Source organism: Chinchilla lanigera, unplaced genomic scaffold (genome assembly GCF_000276665.1).
Source record: "Chinchilla lanigera isolate Chin_1 unplaced genomic scaffold, ChiLan1.0 scaffold00015, whole genome shotgun sequence".
Taxonomy (NCBI): Eukaryota; Metazoa; Chordata; class Mammalia; order Rodentia; family Chinchillidae; genus Chinchilla; species Chinchilla lanigera.
This window is the reverse complement of record NW_004955416.1, coordinates 6,890,603-6,908,876: the sequence shown is the minus strand read 5'-3', so window position 1 is coordinate 6,908,876 and position 18,274 is coordinate 6,890,603. Positions and strand designations below refer to the sequence as shown.

The 18,274-nt window shown below is 41.8% G+C and overlaps 1 protein-coding gene and 1 long non-coding RNA gene across 2 annotated transcripts in view; one reads left to right on the top strand and one right to left on the bottom strand.

Annotated features, from left to right (window-relative positions):
- Eif2ak4 (eukaryotic translation initiation factor 2 alpha kinase 4) overlaps window positions 1–10,980 on the bottom strand; it is a 107,706-nt gene extending 96,726 nt beyond the window's left edge. The window contains exon 1 of the mRNA XM_005381212.2: window positions 10,682–10,980. Coding sequence (XP_005381269.1) covers window positions 10,682–10,825 — 144 coding nt within the window. The 5' untranslated portion in view covers window positions 10,826–10,980. The remainder of the gene's footprint in view (window positions 1–10,681) is intronic.
- Window positions 10,146–18,150, top strand: LOC106148166. Its single transcript, XR_001233351.1, has 3 exons — window positions 10,146–10,380; window positions 12,759–12,941; window positions 17,885–18,150. It is a non-coding gene; the product is annotated as an uncharacterized LOC106148166 (long non-coding RNA).
- The last annotated feature ends 124 nt before the right edge of the window (window positions 18,151–18,274 follow it).

Sequence of the window (18,274 nt, the reverse complement as noted above, 5' to 3'; positions counted from 1 at the left end):
AAAAAAACCAAAAACAACCTGTGCATGGGGCACTGGTGAAAATAGTTAACGCAACTTGGACCTATCTCATTTGCTTTGTGAAACCTCTTGTGCTGAATTGGGTCTCTAGTGAATTTCTCAGAATTACAAGGACATCCCAACTGTCTTACTTTTCTCCTTGCTGAGACAAAATACCCGACCCCCAATATTAAAGGGGAAAAGGTTTATTTAGTTCAGTTTGTAGAGGTTTCAATCCATATTGGGCTGGCTGCAAGGCAGGGTGGCTTGGCAGAGGGTCGTTGCAGAGAACAGTTCATGGTGCCCACAAGGTAGCAAAAGCAACAAGGGACCTTAACAGCATCTTTCTGCCCCTTTTATACCCTATCTAGGCTACTGGGATTCGGATGCTGCCAAACCAATCAATGAACTGATTTAGTTATCACACACCCTTAATCCCAGCATTACACTATGAATTAATTACATTCTAGATCCAGCTACCTCTGAAAAAACCCCACCTATGACCACCTGAGGCTTTGGGGGGGACACCTAAACATAAGCCATAATATTCTGCCCCTGGCCCCGCAAAGATTCATGCACATCCCTTTGTGCAAAAGGCATTTAGTCCATCTCTAAGACTTGCAAAAGTCCTAACAGATTCAGCATGGCTGAAATGTCCAAGTCCCAAGTCTCCTCTAAGGTTTAAGGTAATCTCTTAGCTCCAAGCCCCTATACAATTGAAAAGAAAGTTAAATACTCCCAACATTCACTGGTACAAGATAGACATTTCCATTCCAAAAGTTACAAACAGGGAGATACAAAGGAGTGGGACCAAAGCAAGTCCAAAATCCAGCAGGGCAAACATTAAATCCCACAGTTCCACTTCTAGCATCCCCAGCAATCTGTGGCAAGTTATGAGCTCCAAAAAGTTTGGGTGGCTCTGCCCCATGGCACTTCTGTTGGTTGTAGCTCCCATGGCTTCTCTCTAGGGCCGCTCTGCTCCCTCCTTGTAGTTTCCCTCAGACAGTCTACATTCCTGGCTTCTCTAAACTTCTGGGCTTTCCATTGCACCTTTGGCTTCACACTCATAGCCTCACATACAGTCCTCTCAGGGGCACACTGCCTGGCCTCTCAGGCCTTCTGAAATGAGAGTAGAAGCCTTCCTGACTCCAGAATTCTTCCATTCTACATGCACCTAAAACCAGTACCATGTGGACGATGCCAAGATCTGCCACCAGCCAGAGCAGGCTTCCTTCTCTCTTGGCTATAGGGGTTCAGTGCCTATGAACTAAATTCTGAAGAACAATTTTGCTAGGCCAGTGCCATTCTGAAACATGGTTCTTTGGGGCTCTTCTCAAAGTAAATTCTTTTACTTTTGCAATTTTGAGGCTGCAAAGGGTAGAGACCTGCTGCTTCTTGTGATGTCCTCAGGCCATCTGTCCTATTCTCCTGTTCCTTTTCAGCAATCAAGATTTCCTCTCCTCTACCTTCACAGTCCCCAGCTTTACTGGAGCTTCCTTTCTGGCCAAACCCACAACATTTTAAATGATCCTGCTGGGCTCTTTGCTCTTGATTCTCAACATAAATCTGGCTAAAAGCCTCCAGCAGTAGCCATGCCACTGCCTCAACATTCGACTGCCTTGAAATTTCTTTTGCCAGATTAATTAGTCCACCACTCTTAATCTCAGTCTCAGGCAAAGTCCCTGGACACAAGCAAAATGCAGACAAGCTTTCTGCCAAGCCATAACACACATCATCTGGAGTCCAACAACCAGTGCAGTCCTTCTTCCTAGCAGAAAGCACCTGAGCCTGGTCTTTACCAGTAAGACTTCTGTCAGCCTTCTGGTCTTCTGAGCTTTGACTAGAATCTCCCATTCAGAACAGCCTAAAGCATTCCAGCTCGACTTTTTCAGCTGGCATCTCTGGACCTTTCCAAACTCTTCCCATAAGTCATTCCCAAAGGCTTCTGAACCACGTGGTCAGGTATAGTCACAGCAATGACCTCACTTCTCTGGTACCAAATTCTGTCTTACTTTTCTCATTGTTGTGACAAAATACCTGATACCCAAAGTTAAAGGAGGAAAGGTTTATTTAGTTCACAGTTTGGATAGGTTGCAGTCCATAATGGGCTGGCTGCAAGGCAGGGTAGCTTGGCAGAGGGGCATCACAGAGAACAACAGTTCATGGTGCCTACGAGGTAGCAAAAGCAACAAGGGACCTTAACAACATCTATCTGCCCCTTTTATACTCTAGGTTACTGGTATTAGGGTGAGACCAAATCAAATAGTGGGCTGATTTAGTAATCATACACTCTTAATCCCAGCACTGTACCATGAATTAATCACGCTCTAGATCCAGCCACCTCTAAAAAGCCCATGACCACATGAGGCTTTGGAGGTACATCTAAACGAAAGCCATAACACTAACCGAGCCATGCTAGCACCAGGCTGGTGATGAAGTAGGTAAACATCTGAGATGCAGAGAGGAGTCACATATTCCAGTGTTACAGAAACACACAGCCATCAGGACTCTTGGGCTGAACTCAGCTCCAGCCCCCAGCCTAGTCCTGCTTTTGTCTTTATGTAAGAAGAGAATAAAAGAATGCAACTAACCTTCTTGGGGAATGGTATAGGGAAGCCAGACTTTATGCCCAAGAACCACTGGGTCAAAGAAGCAAGCTTCAAAAACAGCAAACTTTTGCTTAACTAGACATTTCTAAGATTTTTTTTTTCCTAGTACTGGGATTGAACCCAGTGGGCAGTGGACTACTCCCCAGTACCTTTTGCATGTTGAAGCAGGATCTCTCTAAATTGTCCAGGCTGGCCTTCCAGAGAAGGTGGCCTAACCCAACCTAAGGCATTCTTTACTAAAGGGAATGCTTAGTAAAACACAGTGAATCCAGTGAAGGTCTGCTATCAAGCCTCAGGCAAGGAGTCCTCTCTCAGCCAGCCCAGGGTACGCAGGACCCTGGGGCTTAAAATGGCAGACAGAAAATCCTGCCAACACTTAGGATTGGTGCAGGCAGGTCTGGTGTTCCTGCCTCTTCCACAGCACAGCAGGTCAGTAATAACACGGGCGCTTAGTCAGCCCAGGTAACATCAAGCAAACTTCTAGGAAAATAGACAGTTCTGATACAAAGTAAGGAGACTCCTGAGGCATAAAGGTTTCAGCCTTAAGAGGTACACATGAAACCAGTGATGGTGGCTTGGGTGAAAGAACAGACCATGGCTGCTGAAGAATGTCACAGTTAGATAAATGCTGGACAATCTGTCAGGATTTGAGTACCAAGTAAGGCCAACCCAAAGAGAGGAGTGAGATGCAGAAGCTGGCAGGCTGACCTGCAACTTTTAAGGCCTTTTTTCAATGACCAGAGTGGTATTTCTCCCTATAGGCTGCAGAATTTGGGGGTATTTCTCAGCAACTACTATTAATTACCTTTAATATCTACTACTTTTATTTTGTAGCAACAGCACCCTGGACCTTTTAGCTGGATACATTTCTCAGGCTCTTCTGCTGCTTAGTGTGGTCAGCAGATTAATTTCTAGACAATAAAATGAAAGAAGAACTAGCATATACAATGTAGAGGAAGTGACCTTAAAAGAAAGGGATGCATCTTCATTCCCTTCTCTTTTCAGGTAGCTGAAACACAAGGTTGAAGGCTGGAGTCAAGACAGCCTCTTTAGACGATGAGGGGCACATTAAGGAGGGAGCACCAAGACAGAAGAGGTCCTCAACTCCAGACTTTTATGTGCAGAAAAACCCTACTCTGTTATTTTCAGGTTTTTTTTTTTTTTGTTTTGTTTTTTTCATACATAGCTAAGCTTAATCCTACCCACTACGGGCTCACAGAAAGGAGAAATCAAAAACAAAACCACTCACAGAATAGTTCTTTCAGAGATAAGAGCAGAATATACGCCAGGCTTTTTTCAAGCAAACTGAGAGGCTCCCCAGCAAGTAAAGAAGATTTTTGTAAGATGTGTTTAGGATACCAAGAACCAGCACATACAGAGCATTCAACAACTCCTGGAGCGCAACAGATTTGCTTTAGAACAGTTTAATAATCAAGATATACTGCAAGTGGGCTGGGCTAGGGCCTCCTTCACCCATACAGAAGACAGTAATTGGAATTCACTACTAATAGCTGGGCATGGAGGTACACACCTATAAACCCAACACTCTGGAAGGCTGAGGCAGGAGCCCAGCCTGGACGACTTAGTGAGATCCTGTCTCAAAATAAAAAACTCAAAAAGGTTAGGGATGTAGCCCAGTACAAAGGCCCTGAATTTGACCCCTAGTACTGCAAAAACGATTTTATCAATATCAAATTGTTTTCTTTCAGGGTGGGGATTGAACCCAGGGCTTTTGTACTGAGCTACATCCCCAGCCCTTCTTAAATTTTAAGACAGGGCCTCATTAAATCAATAACTGCTTGACTTGAACTTGCAGTCCTCCTGCCTCAATCTCCCAAAGTGCTAGAATTACAGGAGCATGCCACCACACCAGCCTCAATGTTGATAAAATTTTTTACTTAGGCTGCACAAAGAAATAATGCATTACTTTAATATCTTCAGGCAAATAAACACAAAATAATGGATAACCAAAAATTTTGAGAATACAAAAGGAGAGGAAAATAACTCAGGGTATATATCATTTATAAAATATGCAACAAAATCCACAAGAAAAAAAAAAAAACAAAAACATTTGTTCTGAAGACTGAAAATGCAAGTGACATTAAAACAGCATAATACAGAGTCATGGTGAGGAGGCCACAGCTTGCCATCATAAAAAATTAATTAAATTTGCCTCTTAGGAGTGGGGATATAGCTCAGCATGCTAGAGGATTTGCATAGCACGTGGGTGGCCCTGGGTTCAAACCCTAATACTGAAAGACTTTTTTTCCTTCCTTAATGGTACCCTGAGGATATTTTCCTAAACTGTTACAAGATAGCCAACCAAATCCTCAAGCATTCAAAAAGCAAAAGAAGAAAAAAGGAGATGCAAATTCATTCTAAAGAGCTGGAGAAGCTCTGCTCATTTGGAACTCATACAAAAACCAATATAAAGTATCAGCTCTTCACAAAACAGCTGGGAACAGGATGGGGATATAGTCCAGCGGCACAGCACCCACCTGGCAAGCACAAGGTCATGAGTTCAATTCCCAGTACCAAAAAACAAAACAAAACAAAACAAAACAGTTAGGGATCTAAAAACCCAAGTATTAGGAATGCTAATCTTGGGCACCCTCTGTTCAGCACATGTACAACTCCTGTGTTTCTGCTGCAGTTGGGATTTGGGATTTTCAGTGTCCACCAAAGGCTCATCTGTTAAAGATTTGCTCCTCAGCTTGGGACTACTGGAATGTGGTGGAACCTTTAAAAGTTGGGCCTCAAACAGAGTGTCAGGTGGCCTGTGCCTGTCATCCCAGCACTTGGGAGGCTGAGGCAGGAGGATCACAGTGAGTTCAAGGCCAGCCTATGTTATACAGTTAGTTTAAGGTCAGCCTGAACTACATAGCAAGACCCTATCCTAAAAAACAGAAACAAAACACAATACAAAAAAAGTTGGGCGCAGTCTTAGGCCATGGAAGGTGTGCCTTTGAAAGAATCCCAGCCCCTTCCTGTTTTTCTTTCTCTTCCAGAGGCTATAAGGGGAGTAGGGTGCGTCTACCACCTGCTCTCACCAGGATGTGCTGTCTCAGAACAGCCCTGCCCAGTCTGAAACCTCCTACAGTAGACCATGAGCCAAAGTAAATCTTTCCTCTTTTTAGGTTGTTTATCTCAGGTATTTTGATTATAGTAACACAGCCTCTCTTCGGTACCTCCTTGTAGCCAGGTCCAACAACATTGCTTTAGGCACGTGTCTGTGCCTGTTAAATGTCTAGAGGGGCCAGACAGGTGGTGAATACCTGTAAACCAAGTTACTTGGGAGGGTGAGAGGCAGGAGGATCACAAGTTCAAAGGTAGCCTGGGCAATTTAGTGAGATCCTGTCTCAAAACAATGTTAAGCGCTAGGTATGCAGTTTTGTGGTAGAGTACTTGCCTAGCATGTACAACAAGGCCCTGGGTTCCAATCCAGGACTGAAAAAGGAAAGTCTAGAGAACGGGTAAAACGATTATTATTAGCAAGTCCACACAGCTGAAAACCTGGTTTCAGGATTCAGAGGCTGAAACGAAGCGTGAAAGTTAATGATAGCCCCCGGATTCACTGGTTTACAAAATAAATTGCAAAGTGAGGATGAGGTTTTGAACATAAATTTAAAATGTTATACAGTTGTCAGTCAGGTATGGTGCTGCACACTTGCAATCCTAGCACTTTGGGAGGCTGAGGAGGATCTCATGGTCAAGCCCAGCCTGGGCAACTTAAGAGATTTATTGCGACCCTGTCTCAAAATAGATAAAAAGGGCCAGGCATGTAGCTCAGTCCAAAGGCCCTGGGTTCAATCCCTGAGACTGCAAAATAAAAGTCATGTAGCTGTCCATCACACCATAGTGTGAATATATTTAACACCATTGAACTGTACACTTAAAAATTGTAACTTTTAGGTGTTTTTAACCACAATTATTAAAGAAAAAGGGTGTACATTTCAAATCACATTCAGGCACGTATCCTGTCTAGAATTGTTACCTAGGTTTTTTGGTTTGATTTTTCCTTTGTTTTTGAGACAGGATCTTGCTATGCAGGTCAGGCTGGCCTTGAACTCACTATGTAGCCCAGGTTGGCCTTCAACTTGTGGTGATCCTCCTGCCTCAGCCTCCTGAGTGCTGAGATTATAAGCATGTGCCAGAAGCCTGGCTGTAGGTTACTGCTAAGTACATCGTCTTTGAATTGGATGGCAAGACTGGTCCGCACAGCTTGTTTCTCTCCTTCCATTCTGCAGCTTTGGGAAGAAACTAGTGTCTGTGAATATAGAATAAATCCAGAAATAAAGTGCCAGGAGGAAGTTAGATAATCTGGGCAAGTCTGGGTTTTAAACCCATGAAGAAGCCAAAAATAAAAATGACAACAGTAAAAGCTGAGAAAAATGCTAATAGTAAAAGCTCAGAACACATTCCTCTAGATTTGACATTAAATGACTTAATTCCTGATCCCCTTCCTTTTCTAAAAGTGAATACTTTTATAATTGACCTTATAAAAATCACCCAGTTCACTCATCTTCTGTTCTCAAATATTTGCCACTGTTAAGCTGGTGAGGACTGAAGAGTGTTAGATTCCTTAAAGTTTAATAATGACCTACAATTCCATTTTAAATAAACATTAAAAAATATTTAGAATCTCAATGTACCCCCAGAGTAAATGTTAGTCCAGTAAAAATGCCCACAGAATTTTTAGACCAGGCACTACAATTTGTGTCACCCAAAAGTTCCTGTGTTGAAAACTTCCATCTCCAAATTTCTACCTGGATGGTGCGTGGAGATGGGCTCCATGCTCTGATTTGTGGCTGTACAAGAGGAAGAGACCTGAGCTGGGATGGTTCCCCTTGTGTATGTGACGCCTTCACCACATTATGACGCAGGAAGAGGCCTCACCAGCTTCATCTCCTTCGATTTTGGCCTCCCGGGGCTTCAGAACAGTGAAAGATAAACCTCTATTCTGTATCTATTTCCCAGTCTGTGGTATTATGTTACAGCAGCAGAAAATGGACTAAGACACCAGGCCAGCTAATTCTTACACTCACAGGAAAAATGAAAGTAAAAGTAGTTAGGACAATTATGTAAAGTAAATGGCAACTGCATTAAATGGCTTTAAAAATTTTTAGTTATGAAAGCAGTATGACAGTGATGCTGAAACATTAGTGAGTTAGAATGGAAGGTTGAGAAACAGACATAAATACATTTGCAAATTATTTCACTCAGTAACATTTTTTGAGAGGTTTTTACCAAGCACTAGGAATGTAGAAGTGAAAAATACACAGACCTTGTCCTCAGGAAGCTAGCTAGCATTCTCACGTAACAATACATTTCAAACTCGTGGCGAAAAAGACTGAAAAACTCAGCTGTTCATCTACTTGACTATTTTGGGGAGTAGGAGAGCACACAGGGAGGGGAGTCCTGACCCACACTTACAGGGAGCTACGATTGAACTTAAAAAAACCCAGCAATTTCTATATTTATTTTATAGAAGTTTTAAAAAGGCACATGAAAGAATTAAAAAGTAAATTTCAAGGCATTTATGTTTTAGTAAACTTGGTGCAGGGAAGGCTTTTCTATGAAAAAAGTAAAACCACAGGGAGTATAAAACAAAAAATTGTTCATTTTGATTCTATTAAAAGTTTTAATTGCACCCAGGTATGGTAGCACATGCTTGCAACCCCAGCATCTGAGCAGCTAAGGCAGGAGAATTGAGCATTCAAGCCATCCTAGACATACTGAAAACCTGTCTTTAAAAAAATTTTTTTAAAAAATATGATATACATAATTTCATAAAATATAAAAATGCACATAAATCAATTAGGGGCAAATATTTTCATACATGATCCAAAACATTAATATTCCTAACATACATTTACTTCTTACAAGTGAATAGAAAAATTGAACACAGTAGAAAAAATAAATCATTGGTTTATGAACAAAGATGGTCTACAGAGCTTTTTCTTTCTTTTTCTTTAGACAGGGTCTTGCTATGTAGTCTAGGCTGGCCTCGAACTGGTGGCAATCCTCCTGTTTCAGCTTCCTGAGTGGAGGGATTACAGATGTGCAGCACCATGCCAGGTTCATAATTATTAACCAAAGAAGTAAAAATTAAAATGTGATGTGTTCATTTATCTATTGGCAAAGATGAAAAGGTCCGTTGGTGAAGAAAAATACTATACACTACTAGTAGGCCCAGAGACAGAAAAAACTTTGTAGAAGGTGTTACAATAATTATCAAATTGTAAATGAGCAGACTTTTTGCTGATATGGAAAGATAACAAGATAAGTAAGGTAGTAATAATTTACAACTGTCTTTAAATTATAAATTATATTTTATACTAGTGTTGCCCAAACCGTTTTCATAGGCAAAATAATTTTTAGCATGCATCCCAAAATGTTTATTCATAAATGACATACAAATGCTACTAAAGTGAAATTTGTATTATAACACATCCTCCCCTCAAAAAAGAGTGCAAGAAAAAATTATCTAAATTTGTTGGCAACAAATTTGGCCTGAACTGACATGAAGTTATTAAAAGTCTTTATCCTGTTCAGTGTGAAATTTGAATATTTATGCATTTTTGTTGTGTCTGACTTTGGATGCTGCCTCAGATGCAAAGAAAGGTACTGGGTAGTTTGCAGAGTAGCACTCCTGAATGTGAACAGGAAAACTTCCAAATTCTGAAAGCCAACAGACCTCAAGTATACAGGACTGTGGGCCTGCATAACCTTCCCCTGAAAACTGGCAAGTAGCAGGTGCTAATAAGTTACTTGTTCAGTGAGTAGACTCTGATTCATCCTCATGACCATCAGCTGTTTGCCTGTGAAGCCTATGAAAGTGTTGAAGCTTTATTCCGTGCTTCTCAGGCCACAGACAGCCATTTAATACTTCTGCCTGTCTTTTATAGTTGTTTGTTTTGTGTAGCCTTGGGCTGGTGGTGTCAGCTCTAAATTCATGTGATTATTAGTATCTTTACCTAAAAGCAGTTGATTTTACGTTTTTCTGAAGCATGAGGAGCAAATAACCAAAGTTGCATAAATTAACTGGTTCTGAATGAAGTCTTCTGGTCTTCACATTTTCAGTGCACCCTTTGTGTAACTATTTTGGCTGCTTAATGGGCCTACTTCCTGATCATAATGTGTGGAACAAAGAAGTAGCCACATGACCAGAAGGTGTTACTTTACTATAAGCATGCATAAGGGGGTCTGGGAAATTAGAACTAAATCTTGAAATTAAGTTCAGAAACATCGGTCAGGCGTGCTGGTGCACACCTGTAATACCAGTACACAAGAGGCTAAGGTAAGGGGATCGCAGCGAATTTGAGGCCACCCTGGGCTTCATAATGAACTCAAGGCCAACCTGAACTACACAGTGAGACCATGTCTCAAAAAAAAAAAAAAAAAAAAAAATCAGAAACGTAAGTTTGGCAGATCAGCTCTTAAAAAATGGAAGGGAAAACGATATCAGCAGCTTAACAATGTGTCTTAACTTCCAGGCAAAAAAGAAAAGATTTTAAACCAAATGCCACTTTAAAAGATTTAGACTCAGTAACTCCTACGTGGCTAAAATGAATACATTTTTGTACGTACTGACGGCTAAACGCATTAGGGAAAGCCACAGAGTTCCTCCACCCCGGAAGCACAGTGAGGATGCCTGGGAGCAAGGTGGGATTACAAGTGCGGATTTGAATACCAGAGTGAGAGCTGGGAATCCAGAGAGCAGGATCGAGAGGCCGGAGACAGCGCCCCGAACAGCAGAACAAAGTAGCGATGGGTAACTGTGAACGCGCTCCCCTATCACGCTCTGCAGGCGGGAGGGTGAGGACAAGGCTGAAAGGAGGCGAGGATGTTGGGGTATCCGCGGGAGGAAGGAGTAGGAAGAATCGACTTGGAGAAAAGGCTGTAGGAGAATTTGGCCCAGGTGGGAGATCTAGAGACCAAGTATGAAAAATAAGCGTGGGTGTCAACGGGGAGATGCAAAGACTGCAGGGTCCTAAAGGGTTGGCCCAGCGGGGACGCATCTAGTCTCCGGCCCAGCGCTGGGGGAGGCGCGGCGGGACCTGCCACGTTCCTACCCGTCCGCGAGCGTCCGGCCGCAGGTCCTGGAAGTCGGAGCCGTAGATAGCCTCCAGAGCCTGCAGCTCGTGGTCCTGCCGCTGCGGGTAGCTCTCCTGCGGCTCGTCCCGGCTGCGTCCCGGCGCCCCACGACCACCAGCCATGGCCGTGCGGCGGCCAGGACAGGCAGCCAGGGCTGGCGGCCTGGTAGCCGCGGCGATAGGGCCCAGGGTGGCTCCGGGGCGGGATTCCGGGGCGTGGGCGTGGCTTCGGGCGGGGTCTAGCGCTGGAGACCCTGTTAGCGACCCTGGCCCATTCAGGGGGCGGGGCTCCGCATAGAGGGCGGGACTCGACGCCGGTGGCGAGGTTCCGAGCGGGCCCTGGCCCATGGGCGGGGCTCCACGCCGTGGGCAGGATTGGGTTTCCGCCCGGCTCCAGGAACAGCTTTACTGGCTGTGAGGAACAGCATAGGACCAGGAAGGAAGCGAGAAACCCTTGCTTACATGCTGCAGGGTGGGGAACGGAATCAGAAGGACTGCACAGACCGGGAAGAACACACCATGCCGATTGGAATGATAACACCAAATTTCACAGAAGTGCGGGTTAGATGTCCTGTATACTGGCGTGGCTACTGAGCAAACGCCTCAAGAACAGACTTTGATGGGTTCTCCACTCACCGTCTCACCTTGAACAAGGCTACTGGGAATGAAAACTGAAAACACTACTCCTGAGTTCAGCACCCCTTTAGCCCTAGATTCAGCATACCCAGGCTTGCTCTGTACTCGTTACAAATTCCCTGTCTTTGAAGATCTCCGTTTCCACTTTGCAATTTCAACTGAAAAATGTCTTTCCACGCAGGTGCTCCGTTCCCATGAAAGGAAGTATGTTCCCCGCCCACGTCATTTAAATGCATGTTTAGGGGGTCTTTCTGTTTTCATCTTCCTACTAATGCTGCATATTGGTCCAGAGTTTAGTTTCCCCTGACAAGTTTTGCTCTGTCCACCTTTCTCGCTCCTTGGCTGTTTACTGCTTAATGGTTATTTATGAATCTTGCTGCCATCCATCCTCTCAGTTCTGGCCAGGTAACACAACTGCACTATCTTGACCAAGGCCGCTTTAAACCATCCTTCCTTCTACTGGAGACCTGTTCCCTTCCCAGTGATCCCAGACTAGGTAAACGGCACCACCCGGTAATTGTGTTCTGCATTCCCTTTCTCTGAACTCTCACATCTGGAAAGTCACCATTTCTTCAGTCTGCCCACTATGCTCCATCCCACTGCCGCTAGCTCGGTTCACGCCGCACCATCCGTTCCTGGGTTATGTCAGTGGTTCCCACCCAAGACTGTCTTCATTCTTACACTACAAGAAGCTATTCTTCGCCCTGTGGGGGAGCCATGCTTTAAATTGCAAATAGGCTCATATCCCTCCAATCCTTAAAATTCTTCGATTTCACCACTGATCTTTTTTTTTAAGTTAAAAACTCCAATTATGGTAAATTTCAGCACACATAAAAATAGATGAAATAGTATAAACAACTCATCACTCAGCTTCAACAAAATTATATTTTCCTATTTGTATTTCATCTATTCTCTCTGCTCATAGTATTTTTTTGTTTTGTTTTTGTTTGGGGGGGAGTGTGCCCTCTCTGAGGCTTTCCCATAGTATTTTAAAGAAAATTTCAAACATCTTTTCTTTTCTCCTTCAAATACTCACATATGTATCTCTAACAGAAAAGAACTTTTTACCTAACACAAAACCATCCTTGTAGAGTAAAAATGTAACGATTTCTATTTTTTGTGGGGAAGGAACAGAGCTAGGGATTGAAATCAGGGCCTTTAATATTTTCTGTTAGTCTGAAATTAGAATCCCTATTGAGTGCTGGACCTATAAAGGAGATAACTGAAACAATAAGCAAAATTTGAGGGGAGGGGTCTGTGGATTAGATGGCAGTGTTAAACCAATGCTAATGTCCTGATGTAAATTAATTGGCTTCTTTTTAATGTTAATCTTTTTGACAACCATGTTCTTCTTTACCTGAACTTTGCAGGACCTTCCTTTCAGGCAAAAGTTGAAACTTTTGTATCTTTTGTCCTCCAGGCTCATCTATATTGCTGCAAATGACAGCACCTGATTCTCACTGCAGATCTGCTAAAAGCAACCAGCAGTACCCAAGCAACAGCCGCCTGAACACTGGTCTGCCTTGAAATTTCCTCCACCAGCTCAATTAATCCATCACTGTCAATCACAGTCTCCCACAAAGTCTTAGGACATGAGCAAAAGGTAGACAAAGTTTTTGCCAGAGTATAACCTGCTTGGCCTCTAGTCAATGTGCCAACTGAGCCCTTGTCCCCAACTGACACCTCCTAAGCCTGGCCATCACTGTCTGAATTTCTATCAGTATTCTGGTATTTTGAATTCCAGCCAGAATCATCCATAAAATGCTCTTGCAATATTCTAGAGCATCTCTACCCTGCATCTCCAAAACTTTCCAAACTCCTCCCATAAGCCAGTTCCAAAGGTTTCTAAATGACATGATCTGGTACAGTCACAGCAGCAACCTTATTTCTGGTACTGATTTTCTGTATTAGTCACTTTCTTGATGCTGGGACAAAATACCTGGCAACCACAATTTAAGGCAGGGGAGGTTTATTTTGGCTTACCATTTTCAGAGGATTCAGTCCATGGTTGGTGGACTCTCAGGCAGAAACAATATGGTAGAGAGCATGGTCGAGAACAGCTATTCATGTCATGGTGACCAGGAAGCAAGAGGTGGGACAGGAACAATATACCCCTCCAGGTCATACCCCCAGTGATCTTCCTCCAGCCAGACCTTACCTCCTAACAGCCTGTTCAGCTACTGAGCTCATCAATGGATGAATCTGCTGATGAGTATAGTGTTCCTATGATCCAGTCACCTTCCAGACACATGAGATTGGGAGGCATTTTTTTTCTTTTCCTTTTTTCTTTTTTTGTGATGCTGGGGATTAAAACTGTTCTAGGAAAAAGCTAGACAATACTCATGAGAGACCAAGAATGGGAACAAATGAGGCTTTATTGCCAGCAGACGACAACCCAATATGAAATCAGGGAATGTCCACCCTGGGAGGACTTTGCTCTGAGTTTATATACCTTCTAGGTTTCCATAGTGACCACATTACCCAATTTTTGGGAATTTTACAAGAATGCCACATAGTTGTCACAAGGTTTACATTTCCTAGAAATTGCTGGTGAGGCAGATATTGTGGTTTAACATTTAGCTTACTCCTTAGTTTGTTCTTAACTGTTTCTTCCTCAGTTTTATGGCTTTGTTCTTTCTTTGTGGGTTTATGGTTAGCCAAGAGGGGAGGGGGTGAGAAGTGAGTTCATCTAAAGTTTAAGTGAGTTAAAGTGACTTCTAAAATGGAGTCAAGAAAAGAAAATAGCTGGTTGTGGTAGCACACACCTGTAATCCCAGCACTTGAGAGGCTGAGGCCAGATTTTTGTGAGTTCAAGGCCAGCCTGGGCTGCAAAGTGAGCTCAAGTCCAGCCTGAACTGCATAGCAAGACCCTATCTCAAAAAGAGTGGGGGAAAAAAAAAAAAAGAAAAGACAATGGAGTCTCTCTTGCTGTATCAAGCGCAGGGTCTTGTACATGCAACGTAAGAACTCTACCACTGAGCCACATCCCCACCCCGATTTTGGTCATTTTAAACCTAAACCATAAGAGATACTTTCACTGGGTATAGAATTCTGGTCAACTTTTCTTTCATTTCAGCACTTGAAATTTTTGTGCTCCTTTTTAATTTTTAAAAATTTTAGTTGATATATAATAAGTATATATCTGATATGGTTGATATATTGTTTCAACTTGAGAAGTTTAGAAGTTTAACTGAGCAATTCAGCTGAAAGCCAGTAAACATCCTCAACCTGTGCAACAGGAGGGCATGAAGATGTTGTGAATGCTATACCTGCCCTAGGGGGTGGTAGACTGGTTATAATATAAGAGAGGAAAAGAGGCTTGCTCTACCCTCCCCGCCTTTTGCTCCTGTTGCTTTTGCTGTCTTCTGCTGCCTTGAAGTGTTGCCCCTGTGCCATACCATTTTGCCTTGGAGCCAGCTGATTATGGACTGAAACCTCCACAAACTGTGAGCTAAATAAACCTTTCCTTCCTTAATTTTGGGTATCAGATATTTTGTCTCAGCAACCAGAGAAAAGTAACTAAGACAATATTTTAGAAGTACAATATGATATTTCAATGTGTATATATTGTGTATAATCAGGGTAATTGGCATATCTGCCACTTCAAGTATTTATTTTTTGTGTGTGTTGAGAGCATTCACCTAGGTTGATTTCATATGTTGGGTATTATGAATAGTGCTGCAATAAACATATGTAAGTATCTTTTTACATGCTCATTTCATTTCCTTTGGATATATACCCAGTAGTGGGATTCCTGACTAATATAGTAGTTTTATTTATAGTTTTTTTTTTTTTTTTTTTTAACAATCTCCATTTTTCATAATGGTTGTTCTAAATTACATTCCTACCAACAGTGTATGAGAGTTCCCCTTACTTGGTATCCTCACCAGCATTTTTTTTTTTTTGTCTTTTTGACACTAGCCATTCTAACTGAATAAGATGATTTTTTTTTGTGGTTTTGATTTACATTTTGCTGATAATGTTGAGCATATTTTCATATACTTGTTGCTGCCATTTCTTTCTGGTTTCAGTGAAAATTATGCTGTCATTCAACTTGTTTTTCCCTTATAGGTAATGTAATAATTTTCTTTGGCCATTTTTTTCTGTTTCTTAGTTTTTAGAAGTTTGATGATGTATCTTGGTGTGGTTTTCTTTTGGTTTCTTGTTTGGGGTTCATTCAGCTTCTTTAATCTCTAGGCTTATTATTAAGGTTATTATTTTGCCAAATATAGTAAGTTTTCAGCCATTACATCTTTGAATGTGTTTTCAGCCCTGCCTTCTATCCCTTTTCCTCTAGGCAAGTAAAAGGACTTGTTCTTGCAATGCCTAGAAGCAAGGGGTAGGAGAGGCAATGCTATTCCTTCTGCTCAAGAAAGCAATAAATAAAAATTATTTAGTGAATTTTGCATTACCTTGTCAAGATTTGTAGGCCCTTATACATTTATGTACACAAATTAGTCTTGCCCTTTAAATTCTGGAATACATTTATACTTTTATTCCAAAACTATGCCATTTCTTCCATATTAGACTATGAGCCATAGTATTTTGTAGTCATATATTTTACTGAAGAAGATAATACTGTCTTAATCATTTATTTCACTAGAATTGGTACTTGTTAACTTTTGACTCTTACTAAAAAGAAACCAGGCATGGAAGTGAATACTTATAACCTCAGGACTCTGTGAGGCTGTGATAGAAGGATCACAAGTTTGAGCCCAACTGGGCAACTTAGTGACTTAGGGACTTTTGTATCAAAACCAAAGTTAAAAAAGGCCGAGGAAGGAAAAATGAAACTAGTAGCATCCATCTCACCTCACCATCTTGATCTTTGTAATTATCCTAAGTTCTATTTCATCTCTTCTTTCTCTACTCAGCACCCTTCTTGATTTTCAATAAATTTCTAATAATGTCATAGCTGAGAATTCTTCTGAACACAAGAGAAAGATAATTGTGTTATCACATATAGAACCTTTCATACTTGTTGGAAAAGTACTTGCTAGTAGCAGAAAAGGGAATAGTGTATTTTGAAGACCTACCATGTTAGCCAGATAAATATAAAAAAATAAATACAGGAAGAGATTTATTATAAAGAATTGGCTCATGCAATTGTGATGACTAACAAGCCCAAAGACTTAGAGCTAGTAAGCTGGAGACTTGGAAGAGCACATCAGGTATAGTTCCAACCCAAGCATAAAGGCCCAAGAATCAGGGAAATCAATGGTGGACTTCGTATTCAAAAGCCAGGAGGCCCAAGACCCAGGAAGAGCCAAAGGCAGGCAAAAGCCAGTGTCTCAGTTTAAAGGCAGTCTACCAAGAAGAATTCTCTCATACTCGGGCTTTTTGTTCTCTTCAGGATTTCAACTGATTGGATAAGGCCCACTAACAGAGTGAGGATAATGTGCTTTGTTCAGTCTTCTCATTCAAATGGTAATAATAATCTCAGCCAGAAACACCTAGAGTAATGTCTGACTAAGTCTCAGCACACAGTGACTAGTAAAATTGACACATAATGTTGACCATCATACTTATTTTCCCATGGTTATAAGAAGTAAAAATCCATAAGCAAATCTCAGTTATATGATTAATGTAGGAATAGGTGACTGAGGAAATCTGTAAAAATCTGTCATATTTCACAATATTCCTCATTGCCTTCCTAACACAAGGCCTTAGTGTGTTAAATGAGAGAACTACTGCACTTGAGGAAGAGTAATTCTATTAAGTATTGTGGTGACTGAAGGGGACAGAACTTTCCAGAGAAGTAAACCTACAGATTGAGTAGGCCCTCTGTAATGGTTGACACATTTTTGTGTCAACTTGAGAAGTTTAGAAACTTAACTAAGGGACTTAGCAGAGGGCCAAGGTTCTCATTTTGTAAACATCCTGAGCCTGTGCAAGCGGAGGACAGAGATATGGTATAGGTGTAAAGGACCTACCCCAGGGCAGGTAGCCTGCATACAATATAAGGGAGGAAAAGAGGCTTGCTCTCCCCCTTTTGCTCTTGTTGCTTTTGCTGTCTTCTGCCACCTTGAACTGTTGCCCCTGTGCCATGCCACCCTACCTTGGAGCCAGCTGATTATGGACTGAAACCTCTACAAACTGAGCTAAATAAGCCCCTCCTTCCTTAATTTTGGGTGTCAGGTATTTTGTCCTATCAACAAGAGAAAAGTAACCAAGAGTAACCTTCCTGGGTGTACAAACTGCCCACAACCTTTAACTCTCTCTTGCCCCATTCTGCATAGGAAGCCTATCACCAAGTTCTTTATTTTTCTAGGAAAATGGACATTCAGTGCTAAACAACTGTATTAGTCACAAAACCAATAGAATATACACAAATATATGAGTGTATTTATTATGGGTATTGGCTCATATAATTATGGAGGCTGAGAAGTTCCACAGTATCCTGTCTCAAAGCTGGAGAGCCAAGAAAGTCTGTGTGTAGGTCATTTTGAGGCCTAAAGCCTGAAGGTAGGAGAAAATAAATGTCCTATGTCAGGGAGAGAGAGAGAGAGAAAGTTCACCCTTCCTTTGTCTTTTTGTTCTATTTAGGTCCTCTGCAGACTGGATGACACCAATCTACAATGGCGAGGTTGGGTCTTTTTTACTCAGTCTCCTGATTCAAACACCTAATTTTTCCTGGAACAACCATAGAGACACATTCATATAGAGTCTCAAGTAAACACAAAAAATTAACCATTGTAATAACTAGCCTTAAGACTTTAGGAACACAAAGTATTTTAAGATGGGAGTATGTCTTCTTATAATATTCATTATGAGAGACAATATAAGGAAAAAATACTTGAAGAAGTATCATTTAAGGCCTAGTTAATATATATATATATAATATTCTATAATTTGACATTATATTAAATGCACACTATACAATGATATCGTAGGGGCTGGGGATTTAGCTCAGCGGCACAGCACCTGCCTGGCAAG